General features: G+C 39.9%; 1 protein-coding gene across 1 annotated transcript in view; it reads left to right on the top strand.

The window, feature by feature from the left end:
• Nucleotides 1–16,670, top strand: part of AIG1 (androgen-induced 1) — a 442,952-nt gene that overhangs the window by 86,809 nt on the left and 339,473 nt on the right. The window contains exon 2 of the mRNA XM_006834612.1: nucleotides 9,384–9,539. Coding sequence (XP_006834675.1) covers nucleotides 9,384–9,539 — 156 coding nt within the window. The remainder of the gene's footprint in view (nucleotides 1–9,383; nucleotides 9,540–16,670) is intronic.

The following is a 16,670-nucleotide window of genomic DNA, read 5'->3' as shown; positions in this document are numbered from 1 at the left end:
TGTTTCGTTCTGCTGTGCATGGGGTCGCTATGAGTCGGTTCTGACTCGATGGCACCTGACAACAACAACAACGCTACCAGAGCTCCTTATAGTAGCGGGTAACTCACCAGGCGATGCATCTGATGGGTGATGTCAGTGGCTAAGGCAGACACAGTGAGTCTGTGGTGCTTTCCACTGTATTGATTTCTCTACAGAGCAGCATTTGAACATGTAACAAACAGATCTTGAACTTCCACAGTGGGAGAATTGTTCTGGGATGTTCAGATGTGGCAGGCAAGCAAGGCATTGGAAACGAATGTGGAGGGAATCCTTGGAATTCCCTAGTCTAATTTCATATCGAGTCATTGTCTCATCGTGCTGAAAGACCTTTGGCATTCACTTTTAATCTCAATAACCGGAAGAAGGAGTTATGGGTTATTAAAAAGTAAGATATTTGTGGAACGGATGGAAATCCCTTGAAGTCTGTGCTTTATGATATTGCTGTTTCATTGTTCTTGTATCCTTTCCACATGCTATGTAACTCCTTCAGCCACATTCACTCTGTATTGAACACAAATATCGCCATGGGTTGTTTTCTAGCAAGAAGTGCATTGAAAGTTTTATGAACTGAAAACAAAATAACTTTTTATTCTCTATAGTGTCATATAGTATGTTACTATAGACACACAGGAAGGCCTTGAGTTCAGACTGTATCTCCAAGTGTGTAACTTATCTTGTTATGTAGGAGAAATTATACACATCTACATGCAGATGCATACTCACACACAAGTGTGTATATGTGTGTATATGTATAGTCAGCAAATACATACACATATATAAAACTATACTTTCATAAATTACATTTAAATTTATTAAAGGTTAAATGATACTTGTGTAATTAGAAGAAGGTCTAGGCAGATTTTTATGTAGGTTTGTTTTTATCATTTCCCTTTTAATTAATGCTCTTATTCTCAGAGAGGGTATTCCTTCCAGCCTTCCCTCATGACACCTGTAAATGTCACTGTCTTTGAGCCATCTATTCTTAATACAGTTTTCCTTCATTCCGGAATTCAATTTCAATTTCCATTCCTCTTCTTCAAAGTTCTGTCTGATTTCTTCAGTCTACTATGTCTAAAATTAATTTCAAAATGTGCACAATTTTCAATACAAACACTATGGTGTACTTTACAGTTAATCTGACAAAAGTATAATATGATCAAAACAAGAAACAGCATAGATACCAGTCATTGGAAACCTTATTCCAAATGGTCAAATTCCATTTATAAAGGCAGCTGCAGAGTGACCATTTAAAAATTCATGTAAATAACTATTTCATTCCATATTTATTGTGCTGATTTTCCTACATTGGTACATTCTTGGATCTTGCTTGGGGAAACACATCCACTTAGGCTAAATGTAAAAGTACCAACTAATGAATGACATAATTTGATATATACACTATAGTTTTGATATAATTCAATTTAGTTGAGGATATTGAAGATGATTGAACAGAATGAAATAAAACATCCTCTGAATAAATTATATCATTTTGGGGAATAAATGGGAGATGTTTAATGAATTTTCTCTATAGCATAAACAAAGAATTGTAATAGTTCAGTGCATCAGTGTATTTCAGAGAATAAAGAGAAATAATACAACATGCTTTTAATGAAAACTGCTAATTATGTTAGAAAACACAAAGATATGAGTGGAATTTGGGTACCGTTTTATCGTTATTCAATCAGCTATGATTTCCTAAAGGTGAGAATTGAGGAGGTGGTGAGAAGGTGTTGTTATTGTTGTTAGGTGCCATCAAGTCAGTACCAACTCATAGTGACCCTATGCACAACAGAATGACACACTGCCCAATCCAGGGCCAACTCCACAATTGTTGCCACGCTTGGGCCCATTGATGCTGCCACTTTGCCAATCCATCTCACTGGGGGTCTTCCTCTTTTTCTCTGACCCTCCACCTTAGCAAACATGATATCCTTCTCCAGCAACTGGTCCCTCCTGACAATATGTCCGAAGTATGTGAGGTGAAGTTTGGCTATCCTGACCTCCAAGGAGCACTCTGGCTGCACTTCTTTCAACACAGATCTGTTGGTTCTTTTGACAGCCCATGGTACTTTCAATATTCTCCTCCTATGCTATAACTCAAAAGCATCAATTCTTCTACGGTGAGAAGGTATAGAAAGAATCAAGCAGTAGAGAGTATTCTAGAGGAATAAACATTGTAATAATTCCAAGGTATCTGGGGAATTTTAGTTAATGCTGATTAGTTTTTATTTATGTTTCTTAGAGTTGCAAGGTATAGTTGACCACTTCATTTCTACATGCGATAAAAATAATAAGGTCAGCCAGCTTGGGAAGAATTCAAAGCTAAACAGTGCCCATGTGCCTTGCTGAGTGGATGGACTGGAAGTTCCAGTTTGCAAGATGGCTGGAGCCAAGTAATGATTCCAGGTAGTCCTGCTTCAGATCTGCTTGTGCATCTTTGTATAGAACATGTGCCTTCTTAGCAGTTAGCTTAGTGCGTTTCTGAATTTCATTGGAAAGCGTAGTACACATAGACAATAGGAAAACAAAAGTAAAATGTCTCTAATATGGTTGAACTGTAACTTTAATTGAACTCTAATAATCAATTAAACTCCAATAACCAATTAAACTCTAATAATGTGTTGCTGTAGGATAACCACTTGTAACTACAAAATAGCGGTTCAAACCCACCAACAGTTCCTCAGAGACCCTATGAGTTGGAAACAACGTGATGGCACTAACAACAGTAATTATGACTGAAATATAAAGTGGGATAACAGTATTAGCAAAGTGCCTCTTGAATAAGTACATAATCAAATGTCAATGCATTTTTCTCGCCAGGAAATGGTAGATTGTTTTCATAATTTTTAGAGATTATTTTTTGAGGATTAGTTACTGTGGATTAAAAAATAAATAAATACAAGCATAAAAAAAAAAAGAGCCCTCACTTCTTGGGACTAAGAAGGAAATCACTTTGTGGTGCCTCTTTGTACTGGTTTCTACATACTCGCCTGATTGAATTCTTACACAGCAGAGAAGGGGGCCACACTGTGGTTCTAAGCAGCTCAGAGTTCATGAGAAGCCAGTCTACAGACAGTAATAGGGTAGCCACCAGGTAATTATGAAAGGACCGTTATGTTAGATGACACTATGCAATAATAAGAAGATTAACCAACTGCAGCAAAGTAGAAAGCTTCATTTGCATATGCCATTAATCATATAAATCTGGCAAAATATATTGACTACGATGTTTACATGGGCAGAATATTTTTTTGTTTCTTCTTTCTTAGAATGAGTGTGTTTCTCCCTGTTGTTAGAAATGAATCTCGATGTTGCACAAAAAGACACTTGGTGAGACTAAATACCTTGCTTGGCAAAGCAAAATTTACTCCTGCAGAAGGGTGCGTGCACATAGCTGTACAAGAACAGGCCCTCGAGCACACCAAGTGGGCAGTCCAGTCCGGTTTTTAATCCCTGACGCGAGTCTTAAGGCTGTGTCTCACCCCATTGGCTAGGGCTTCAACTGCACAATCTTTTCCCTTACCTGGTTGGCTAGTTCGAATTTCTAAGGCGCACATTCCCATTTCAGGAAATAGTAAAAAGAAGAGAGGTCATACAGTCCCAACTCACTTCAGAAAGTAGTCAAAGAAAAAGAGAAATCATAAAGTCTTCACTCATTTCGGGAAGTAGCAAAAGAAAACAAAGTAAAAAGAAAGGTCACCTGAATACAATAAAAAGGATTATAATAATTTTTGAAGAAAAGATACTCATTCCCACACTGGGGTGTTGTGAATTATTTTATATGGCCTTAGTCTTTGTAGCTCCCACCAAATGACTTTTCCTGCTGGGTGTGGGTAAGAGAAGGTGGCCAAAGATACAGGTAGGATGACATGATTCACCTGTGGATGTTAACAGTGTTCACTGTAATTATTAAACCTTGAAACTCTAGTCTGGGTAGAAGATGAGTCTTCTCAGAAGCATGAAGGGGGCATCTCAGTATCATCAAAGAAGAAAAGCCAGGAGTGAGGTGTGTCCTTTGAACCTTGAAATCCCTGCATGTTTAACCTCCTCAACCCAAGGACAGAAAACTGTGACATGGAGGAGTGACAGAGAAGCCACAACAGCAGCAGTAAGAGACAACATGAGACAGAGTGGTGGACTGCCCAGACAAGGAGCAAGTACATTGGAGTGACTTGCTTAGAGAGTGGGTTGCTGCCAAGCACTTAATTGTTATGCTAGTTTGCAGACCCATGGAGCTAGAGTCAAATGCCTCCAGGCTAAGGCTTTAGTGGAATGGTGTGCCCTGTGGACATTTATTAGCAGCCCTAAAAGAGCTTTGTAGCATTGGCCAGACAAACAGAGGCATTCGTAACTGGAACAACTGTACCGTGAGCATTTCTGGTCCTGACTTGTAACCTGTTGTTGGTTTTGCTGTTCAGTGCTGTTGAGTTGCTTCCAACTCTTAGCTTCCTGGTATACAGTTTCCAAGGAGCAGCTGGTGGGTTTGAACCACAGACCTTGTGGTTCAAACCAATCTTGCAGTCCCGTGCTTTATCCCATAGCAGCACACCAGGACACCTGTAACCTGTTAAGTTCTTTAGTAAACCCAATGTCTGTGAGTATGGTGCCTAAGCTCTCTGTGACCACTGCAATGGATTATCAAACACCTTGAGTAAAGAGGGATGTGGCAGAAATAGTTGGTGTCATGTTTTTTACCCTCCTTTTCATTTTAATATTCATTCTTTTCCTTTTCTTTCTATATATCTGTTGTTGTTGTTGTTGTGAAGTGTCGTGGAGTCAGTTCTGACCCATAGTGACCCTGTATAGGGTTTCCAAGGAGCTGCTGGTGAGTTTGAACCAACGACCTTGCAGTTCAAATGGCTTTGCATTCTGGCACATTAACCTGCAGCACCATCTGTGGTGGTAATGGTGGTTATGTGCCGCACCATCTGTAGAAGTATCTATTTTGCAAGAACCAGTGAGTGAGCCACTTGTTCATTTTACAAATATTTATTCAGTGGTTTAGCTCCATTCTAAATTATTTTTGCTTCCTATATTGAAGGGCAGAGATGTCAGCTTGAGGACTAAGGTGCGCCTGACCCAGGCCATGGTGTTTTCAGTAGTCTCATATGGATGCGAAAGCTGGACAGTGAATAAAGAAGATCATAGAAGAATTGATGCCTTTGAGTTGTGGTGTTGGAGGAGAATACTGAAAGTGCCACGGACTGCCAAAAGAACCAATAGATCGTTTTGGAAGAAGTGCAGCCAGAGTGCTCCTTGGAGGCCAGGATGGCTAAGCTTTGTCTCTCATACTTTGGACATATTGTCAGGAGGGAACAGTCGCTGGAGAAGGATGTCATGCTGGGTAAGGTGGAGGGTCAGAGAAAAAGAGGAAGACCCCTAACGAGATGGATTGGCCAGGTGGCAACATTGATGGACTCAAGTGTGACAGCGGTAGTGAGGTTGGCCCAGGATTGGACATTGTTTCGTTCTGCTGTGCATGGGGTCACTATGAGTCGGTTCCGACTCGATGGCACCTGATAACAACAACAACAATATTTTCAATTGCCATTGCTCTGTCTGAAAGTGTAGAGAAGCTAAAGTGAATGGAAGAAATGATGAAGTAAAAGAGCTGAACAGAAAATTTCAAAGGGAAACTCAAGAAGACAAAGTCAAGTATTATAATGAAATGTTCAAAGACCTGGAGTTAGAAAACCAAAAGGTAAGAACACTTTCAGCATTTCTTAAGTGAAAAAACTTGGAGAGAAAAAAAATCAAGCGTTGACTTGCAATACTGAAGGATTCCATGGACAAGATATTGAATGATGCAGGAAGTATCAAAAGAAAATAGAAAGGACATACCGAGTCACTGAACCAAAAAGAAATGGTCAGTGTTCAACCTTGTCAAGAGATAGCATAGGATACTGAAGGAAGAAGTCTGCAGAGCACTGAAGGCACTGGCAAAAACAAGGCTCCAGGAGTTTCTGGAATACAGATTGAAATCTTTCAACAAACTGATACTGCACTAGAGCTGCTCACTTATCTGTGCCAAGAAATTTGGTCCACTGATTGGAGGAGATCCATATCTGCCCATTCCAAAGACATGTGACCCAACAGAAGGCAGAAATAATTGAACAATATCATTAAGACCCCAGATAGAGTGGGAGAAAATGTGAGGTAAGACTAAAAATTATTAAAAAAAAAAAAAAAGATTGAGTTACTGTTCAGAAAGACACTGGAGGCCCAGGAGCACCCTTCAGGTTTACAATGGAACTCATTCCTTTTGCCCAATTTTCAGGTAAACATATTGGTATATAGTGGGGCCAACAACACTAGTAAGGTATGCTCACCATGGAATGGTCAATCATTCAAGATCAAAAGGGCAATACTTACCTCAGGACACAGCTGAGAAGGGATGGGAATGAGGGTGGAATGGAAATAATCGTTACAGGGAGGAAATGGGAAAACTGTTTTGATGTGGAGGGGATTGCAATCATTGAGATGAAACAAAGTGTATGATTTGCTGAATGTAAAGCTGATGATTGTGGTAAAATTTCCTTCAGTTCACAATAAAATTTTTAAACAAAATTAGTAAAATTGTGCCCTTTACAAAAAGATCATCAATAAAATATTTCTAGTAGAAACAGCTAGAAAAATTTCCGTCAACTTGGTATGATATGAATCCCAGGCATGTAGTTTTCAACCTCTCCCTAATTTGAATGATCGTTTGCTAAGCTGTGTCACAGAATGCTATCTGCTTCCAGTGAAAGCTGTGGCTCTTCTATACCGACTACCCACCCAACCCCCAGTTTAGACGTGTTACAACTATAATTGTCTTGTAGTGTTTTAGGGTTCTCCGAGTGTGACTGTGAAAGTCCAAAGTTCAAAAACACTAGAATGGTCATAGACCCAAGAGCCGCTCCAGTTCAAATTTGGGTTGTATAAGAGCTCCTATAATAATCCCTCCTTTTCTCCTTGCAAGTCTAAAACAAGACACCTTTCCTTTGAGAATAAATGTCCTCCATCATTGTGGTGTGGCACTTTGGATCAGCACTGAGCTGCAGACGACAAGATCAGCAGTTCAGACCCACCAGCTGCTTCTTGGAAACTCTATACAGGGTTGCTATGAGTTGGAACCTACTTAGTGGCACTTAACAACAACAACATATGATAAGCACAGGACTGGGAACTGTAAGACCCCTGGTTTGGGCTTGCCAGCCGCTTTGCAGGAGAAAGATAATGCTTTTTGCTCTTGTGAAGATTTAAAGCCTTGGAAACCCTGTATAGGGTCACTATGAGTTGGTGCCGACTCCATGGCACTTAACAACAACAGTCATCATACTCACAACCCTAACAGGAAGGTCAGCATCTAGCCCTGGAGAGAGATGAAGCATTGAAACACTACAAAACAGCTGATACAAGCAATTCAATTTGTAGGTGATTTGGAAATGCGCATCTGGTTGCTTTTTTGTTTGTTTGTCTTTTAAAGGCATAATGCGGGAGAAAGACGAGGCTTTCTGCTCCCGTAAAGATTTACAGCCTTGGAAACCCTGTACAGGGTCGCTATGGGTCGGCACCGACTCGACGGCACTTAATAACAACAACAACAACAATGTATCTAGGTAAACAGTACTTTGGAAAGATTTTCTTTCAAAACATTGAAAACCTGAGAAGCAGATAGTTTAGTCCCAGTTTGACAAGAGAGAATTGTTTCCTCTCAGAGTCTTGATTATTGTCCTCTGTTGATTTCTCTGTGACTGAAGGACTAAAAGTTTTCTGCCATTCCCTTTGGTGGAAACATTTCTAGATGTAATAGAGTTAAGCCATTAGAAAGATTTCTTCACCTGCAGATGAAATTGTTTTGTTGATTGTTCAACAACTACCCTGATCCTTTTCTTTCCACTTCTTAGATCTTTTTTAACCCCACTGAACCCATTTCTGGAGTGCTGGTTTGGTGCTGTAGCATAAGCACAGGGCTGTTATCCACAAAGTCGGTGGTTCAACTCCACCAGCTGCTTCTTGGAAACTATACATAGTCGCTGTAAGTTGGAATGAATACAAAGACACTACATAATAACAATAAACCCATTTCCAAAGACCCTGGGTGGCACTGTAGGATCAGCATTGCACTGCTAACTGCAAGGTTGGTGGTTCAAACCCACCAGCTGCTCTGAGAGAAAAGATGAGACTTTCTGCTCCTGTAAAGGTTTGCAGCTTAAGAAACTCTCCACAGGATCACTTTTGAGTCAGAACTGGCTCGATGACAGAGAGTTTAGTTTTGGTTTAAAATCCACTGCCGCCAAGTCAATTCAAACTTTTAACAACCCTGTATAGGGTTTTTGAGACTGTAAGTCTTTCCAGAAGCAGACAGCCTCATCTTTGTCTCTCTCAGAACGGCTGGTAGGTTTGAACCACTCCTTAAAAGGAGTCCTGCTGGTGCTGTGGGTTCAAAGTTGTCCGTGTAATTCAGTCAGAATTTGATATGTTTCAAACTAATGGTAACCAGTTTGATAGTTGATACTGCTTTGTTTTGGATCTATTTAGATGTGTGTACATTTTTACATTTTGTTTTGAGTGAACAAAAATAGAAGTCATGTTAGTATCAATTTTCTCACATAGGATAGTCTTGCTATTAGGTGCTTGGACTTCAGTTCTGACTCACAGCAAGCTTGTGCACAGCAGACTGAGGCACGATCGGGTCCTGAGCCGCCCTCATAATTGTTGTTAGGGTTGAGCCCATTGTTGTTGTCACTGTGCCTGTCCATCTTATTGGTGGTCTTCCTCTTGATCCTCAGAAACCGAGAGTCATATGATACAAAATTGTAAGTATCTTACCGTTTTTTAATTTATGGAGTCCCTGGGTAGTGTATACAGTTAACATGTTCACTTGTTAACCAGAAGATTGGAGGTTCCTCAGAGGAAGAGCTTGATGATACTCTTTTAAAAATCAGCCATTGAAAATCCTTTGGAGCGCAGTTCTGCTGTGACACCCACAGGTTCCCATGAGTCAGAATTGACTCAGTGGTAACTGAGTTGTTATTATTTTGTTTTGTTTTGCTTTTTATTTGTAGGTTGATCTCCTCAAATGTGCTTTGCTCTTCCAATGTGCTTTTTCTCTATGTTACAGACCTGTGGCTTCTTTGCTGTCCCTAAGCTAGGGTTTGAGTCCTGGTGGGGCATTGTGGGTTAATGCACTGGACTGCAAAGTTGGTTTGAACTGTAGTGTCAGTTGCTCCACTTCACCAGCCACTCCCTGGGACCCTATAAAGGGTTGCTATGGGTCAGAAATGACTCCATGGCACTTAACAACAAGCTCGGGCTGCTTTGGATCTTACTGACTAACAATGGGTGCTGTTTCCCTACAGGTTATCCAGGCTGTGTTTTTTGGGATCTGTGTCCTGACTGATCTTTCCAGTCTTCTGACGAGAGGCAGTGGGAACCAAGAGCAAGAACGGCAGCTCAAGAAGCTCATCTCTCTCCGGGACTGGGTGCTGGCCGTACTGGCCTTTCCTGTTGGGGTTGTGAGTATGATGATGGAGGTCATTTAGTCCCAAAGGGAAACTAGGGTCTTATTTTAGACTTCAAGGGAGAAAAGGGGGCTTATCATAGGAGGTCTTATGTAAGCCAAATTGAAAATGTGTAGTCCTTGGATCTATGACCAGTCTAGTGGTTTTGAACTTGAGAGAGAGGATCTTAGCATTAGCTCATACTTCTGCCCTTCCCTGACTGTGGCATTAGCTAATGTCACCTAAGTAAATGCCACTCAAAGACTGTTCTGGTGTCATTGAGATTTCATTGCTTTCCGTTAGAGTCCCTCCATAGCTCCGTTTCTTTCACAAGTCTGTTAACCATCCATTATCTACACATAGACTACGTCTTTGAAAGATCAGGTCCCATGAGGTTCTACAGAGTTTAGTTATTTAATTCTGCTATAACACAAATGGACTCCTGGTGTGGTGCTGTGGGGTCAGCACTGCAGTGTGACACAAGGTTGACAGTTCAAACCCAACAGAAACTCCTCGGAAACCCTATACAGGGTCACTATGATTTGGAACTGACTCTGGTAGCGTAGTGGTTACGAATCGGGCTGCGAACCTTAAGGCCAGCAATTCGAAACTACCAGCCGTTCCGCGGGAGAAAGATGAGGCTTTCTGTTCTTGTAAAGATGTACAGCCTCGGAAACCCTGTACAGGGTCGCTATGGGTCGGAACCGACTCGACGGCACTCAACAACAACAGCACTTAGCAACAAAATAACACAAATCTCAGTAGCACAGTGGCTGTACACAATAAGCACTTGACTGTGAACCACAGGTCTGCAGTTAGAGCCCGTGAAGATTTAAAGTCTCACAAATGCTATATAGGGTCCCTATGAGTCAGAACTGACTCGATGGCACTTAAGAACAACAACAGCACCATAACACAAATACCACAAGTAGATGCCTTTAAAGAACAGAAATCGATTTTCTTACAGCTATAGAGGCTAAAGCCGACATCAGGATTCAGTCATGCCAACTCTTTTTTATTGCCAGTTTCAGATGTTCTATGATGCCTTAGCGTTCCTTGATTTGTACATAGTTCTCACATGGTGTCTGTCTTTTACCCTATGTATGTCTCTAAGTCTGTTCTGGTCTTTTTATAACTCAGAAGTAACTAGGTATAGGATTCACCTAACATATCACACACACAACACACACAACACACACAACACACACACACACAATGATATAAACTTATTAACATAACAAAAGAGAAACCTCTACTTCCAGATAGACAAGTATCAGGTTAGGATTTCAACATAGATTTTGACAAAATACGGTTCAGTCCATAACATCTGAGTACAGCCAGGTGAAAAATGAGAAACTCTCATATGTTTCAGATTGTGAAACAGTGATTTTTCATTGCTTTCCGTTAGAGTCCCTCCATAGCTGTAAAATATGTTACCTAATTCAAATTTATACCGTACATTTGCCAGTTAAACTTTTTGGGAGAAACAGAAGCCTAAATACCCTGGATAGCACATGCACCAAAGTCCCAGGTAGTCCAATGGAGGGAGAACTAGAAATGTGTCCTTTAAAGTCATCCCATGACACTTATTCATATTTGTCAGAGCTGTAGTTCTCAGCACAATGAATCCATTACCATGTGGGGAATTTGTAGGTACCTACTCTCACCAGCTGCTCCTTGGAAATCCTATACAGGGTTGCTATGGGTCGGAACTGACTTGACAGCACTTAACAACAACAACAACAACTGTCTCTAAATTACTTTTTTATGTGCTGGGTTGTATTTTCTTGAATGAAATAATTCTTAGCTCCTAAGAACAATGCAAGGGACAGGGAAGTATTGGGATCTGGTCACACTATTCTTCCCATTCCCTCAACTTTGTTTTTTGGGAACTTAAATGAGTACTTAAATTGGAGCCATCTAGTAAATTTCTGAAATTCTGTTTTTAACAGAGTTATAAACCTTTTAAATTATTTAATATGTACTTCATTAGACTTGCCTTATAAAATTAGAATACTTTTCATCAGAATTAGTAGTGGAGTGAAATGTAAAGACTTTTTTTCTGACTAAAGGAATTATCTAGAAAATGACAGGTTTGTATTTTTGTTGTTGGCGTTGTTAGTTTCTTTTAGCCCTTAATCTCTTGGAATTTCTATAGAGAAGGAACTGAGAAGGAGAGCTAGTACCTCTAGAAGTCCTCTTAGTCTAGAAAGTGAGGTTGCTAATAAAAATAGAAATGGTTTCTTTAACTCCATTTCTTTTGTGTGGCGTCAAAGTGGGTCTCTCCAGGGAAATTCCCACTTTATATGGTGAGTCTTTCACTGTCTTCAAAGGTTCATTGCAAGTGCCCTTTAGAACTGTGACAGTACTTTTGGGGATACTTTGGTATCTGTTTGAGGTTTGAGATGTTTGTCAACTTCCAGCATCCTTTCTGAATTCTAATCCTGTATACTTCATGGTTTGTAAGAAGAGCAGCGGTCCTTTGGTCTGATTGTGTTATTGTACCTGATGTTTTCTTCCCTGTTTTAGTATTTTTGTTGTTTCATCCATGCTTGAGGAGAGAAAAGGAGTAAAACTCCCTTTAATATGCCTGCCTTTTACAATCAGAAGTTATACCTTCATCCTTTCATTGCAAGTGTATAAACCTTCCCCAGCTGATGGGCTCTCTGAACATAAGGACTTTTACCATCTCTCTGTTGTACCCCCAGTGCCTGCCATGCTACCTGGCACACAATGGCTAAATAAAGTTATTTAAGTTAATAGGATAACTTAAAGAATAAATCATTAATCACATGTGCAGCCTTACAGAATTTTTAATTCTCATGTTTCCTTCCTCAGTGATATTTAATAGTCAGAATTTTGATTTTTCATAATTTTCTGTTATTATGAGCCACTTTCCTTATCATATTCACAAACGTTTTCTTTTCCCCAAACTTTCTGAAGTTCCTCTGCTACATTGCTTTCTCTCTGCTTCCTCTTTCTCTGTATTTAATAATAAGAAGAATCTTGATCAATACTTGTTCCTGTATACTCTGTCATTTGACTTTTTGTATTGACCCTATTTCCAACAGATTTCTAACTCTAGTGTCTAGATGTTATTTTAAGGCAAATACACAGGTAAGTAGCTTCTTCCTAATCTCATGAGTTTTATAGCTATTGTTGTTACTAAGTGATGTTGAGTCGGTTCCTACTCATAACAACCCTGTAAAGGGTTTCCAAGGGATGGCTGATGAGTTTGAACTGTCAATCTTGTGGTTCAAACCATCCTTGCCATTCAGTGCTTAACCTGCATTGCCATACCAATTTTATAGTTAAATCATACTTACTGATGGCATTAATTTGGTTCTTTACAAGCATTTTCAGTGGTCTTGGTGTGGTGCTGTGGGTTAATGTGCTGGACTGCAAAGTTGATTTGATCCACAAGTTGCGTGGTTCAAGTTCACCAGCTGCTCCCTAGAAGCCCTATACAGGGTTGCTATGCATCAGAACTGACTTGACAGGAAGTAACAACAATAGGTATTTTGACCCATGATAGCTGTTGTTGTTTTTTCATTAAAAAGATAATTTTGCCTTTCCCTAAGATTATCTACCAACTTTTCAATTTTCCTATTTCTCTGTATTTTCTTGAATGAAACAGTCCTGAGCTCTTAAGAACAATGCAAGAGGCAGGGAGTTATTAGAATCTGCACACACCCCTCTTGTCATTCCTTCACCACCTACATTCCTTCACCTTTCTCCTGCCCTTTCTGTCCCTTCCCTGTACTTCTCAGCTGCTCAAAGAGATCAGGATTTCCACTGTGTTTTTTCCCTTATGGCTTAAGACTGTCTTCTTATTAAAACATAAACCCTTCCTGGAATAGTGTCACTAAGAGTTACCTGAAGAGGCCTCATCTCTACTGCTCCTGTGATTCCTGCTCTGGAAGCGAGGTGTCTAACCTAAAGCGTTCACTAGCTCGAAAGGGTGGAAATGACACAATGTCCAGAATCTGATGAACATGCCTATAGGAATCTGTAGTGTAAGAATGGAGTCCAGTTATGATACTGTGGGATAAAGCACTAGACTGCAAGGTTGGTTTGAACCACAAGGTCAGCAGTTCAAACTCACCAGCTGCTCCTTGGAAACCTTATACAGGGTTGCTGTAAGTTGGAACTGACTCAATGGCAGTTAACAACAGTATAAGAATTCTTATCGTTCCTGCAAATGATTCACTATAACATTTATAATGAAATACTTTTTTACCATTTTAGTTGGCTTAGTCAAAACCCTAGAGGGCAGAAAACTTGAGAACTCTCCCCATTGCAGGAAAACACTTGAGTGTGCTTGAACTTCTCAATGAGGAAGATACAGAGCTTTGGCTTCAGTTGCCTGTGGGATCCCCAGAAACCTCCCTTACTCGGCCACACTGACTACCAGACGAAGGCCAGGCTCCAAGAGGGCTTCCTTCACTGTGTCCTACTGTGACTTTTCTGCTTCAGGCTGTTTGTCTCTCAGAAGGTTACTGGGAAAGCAATGTTATTTTTACTTCAGGGTACAGGACAAAAAGGCATAAAGAGAGGGCAGAGCGTCACAGCTGAATTTATTGCTCTACCAAAATTTTCCCTGAAGAGACATTTAACCCTCAGCCTTTCTTTCATTTTCCTTCTATTTCTCGCTCACTCTCACCTCAACTGCTACTATGGCAGCAAGAAAGGCCCTTGCAGGGTTATCTAGAATTGAACTTTCTACATTAATGCTTCTTCCAATAACAAGGTTAATTGAGAGTTGACAGTAATTGCTTTATGTGGGTATGAAGCACTAAATATGATTAGGTGACCAGTAGACCTATTGTATCTACTGCGTGGACTCTATCTCAAGGATATATAAAAACCATGGAACAGTCCAATCAAAGATAGGTTTTTTGTTTTGTTTTTTTTATCAGCATAACCTTGAAGAAATCAGATAGAATTTCTAGAATGAGCAAACACATGTCATGGTGATTGGTGTAGATTCTCATAAATGAAAAGCTGGTCATGATTAGTAGCGCTAATGGCCGGAAACCACCACCACTCCCAAAGCCTACAACTCATTTTGCAGGAAGGACCCATGGGAGGCTCTTGTTACCATGTGTAGTTTATTTCTGAACCCCGTCACCCTTTTAAAGAAGTATTACAAATAATTCTATGACATGATGTGGTCTGGAAACACTGGTGTTTATTTGGAAGCAATCAAACTGTGTTTGTCTTTTGGTTGCCTGTGAGTTAAAGTTGACTTTTGTGCTGACAGATATTATCATAGTGATGAGACTAGATTTGGGCTTCCAAAAAACAAGCAAAAAAAAACAAAGATGAACAACAACCAAAAGTGAGTATGAAAGTGTCTCTCTCAGAAACCATACAAGTGTCTTCTACCATTATCCAAAGCAGCCCCTTTAATGGCAAAGAACAATCATACATTTTCCATTAACTCATCTCCATGAATCTTATTCATTTGTAGTTGTTACCTGAATAATACTGTAATCACAATTCACCACCTCCTCAGTCCCCATTGCCCCAGGTTGTGAACCTACATGAGTAGCTCTAGAACAGACGCTTATTTGATGCTAAATTAATCCTGATCCACCCCCAGATTGAAGAATTGTCACACGAATGAATTGGTCCAAAGAGGTCCTGGGGTTTTGGATCTGCTCTAACTCCAGAGTTATTTTAGCATCCCAGTCATCAGAAACAAGCCTGCATTTACCTGGATGAACTGTCCAGGAATTTGGCTTTCTTATTTAAGTTGAGAATCAAAGCTTTTGAAAAATAACCTTTCTGGTGTTGTAATCTTTTTCTTGAACAGATTTAGTGAAGCTTTTGTAACTACCAATATATTCAGAATTCTTTAAAACTGGGTTTGGCCTGGGATAGGGACTGTATTGAACCTGCTTCTTTAGAAAACATAGAAAATAGAATTTGAAACTGAAATGCAAACAAAAAGATAAAATATCAAGCAATTATTTCAAACAGTGATCCCCGGAAGTCTTCATTTATCGACATATTGTTATTAAATCCCATTTAGTCGGTTCTGACCCATAGTGAGCCTGGATCGGGTTTCTGAGGTCTAGCTAGTGAGCATAAACCGCAGATCTTGTGGTTCAAACTGACTCTGCAGACAAGGCATTAACCCACAGCACCACACCAGGATTTCAATAGTGAACTCTAAAACCAACTTGATGATACTTAGCAATGACAACACAGCTTGCTGAAGGGGCAGGCCATGGGGCAGAGCATTAATTGCTAATATGCAAATTCAGGCTGAAGCTGAAGAAAAAGTTTTAAAGTCCATGAGAGCCAAAATTTGAACATGAACATATTCATCTGATTTAGAGATCATCTCGAGAACAGATTTGACACATTATCACTAATGACTGAAGACCAGAGGACTTGTGGGATGGCATCAAGGACGTCATACAGGAACAAAGCAAAACAAAAAAAAAGACCAAAATGGTCTTTCAGGAACAAAGCAAAAGAAGACAAGATAGACATAAAAGACCAAAATGGATGTCTGAAAAGACCCTGAAACTTGCTCTCCTGGGGAGAGATGCTAAAGAGACTGGAAAAAATGAGGAAATAAGAAAGCTGAACAGAAGGGCAATTTGAGAAGACAGATTCAAGTATTAGAATGAGATGTGAAATGGCCTGGGTTTACGAAACTGAAAGGAATAAACACATTCAGCATTTCTCAAGCTGAAAGAACTCAAGCCTCTACTTGCATTATTGAAGGAGTCTATGGGCAAAACATTGAATGATGAGAAAACATCACAAAAAGATGGAAGGATTACACAGTGTCACTCTACCAAAAAGAAACGGACTAAGTTAACCATTTTAAAAGGTAGTATATGATCAAGAGCCAATTGTACTGAATTGTACAGTTCAAAGTGCACTGAAGGCATTGACAAAGCACAAGGTACTGGAAATTGATGGAATACTAATTGAAATCTTTCAGTAAACTAATGCACCACTAGAGACACTCATTTATGCCAAGAAATTTGGAAGACACCTACCTAGCAACTAGTTTGAAAGAGATTCATATTTGTGCCCATTCTAAAGACAGGTGACATGGCAGAATGCAGAAAACATAGCATAATATTAAAATCAAAGGAGAACAAACAAGATGGCAGATCGGGT

The sequence above is a fragment of the Chrysochloris asiatica genome, unplaced genomic scaffold (assembly GCF_000296735.1).
Source record: "Chrysochloris asiatica unplaced genomic scaffold, ChrAsi1.0 scaffold00013, whole genome shotgun sequence".
NCBI classification, from domain to species: Eukaryota; Metazoa; Chordata; class Mammalia; order Afrosoricida; family Chrysochloridae; genus Chrysochloris; species Chrysochloris asiatica.
The sequence above is the reverse complement of the archived record's forward strand: the minus strand, read 5'-3'. Positions and strand labels throughout refer to the sequence as shown.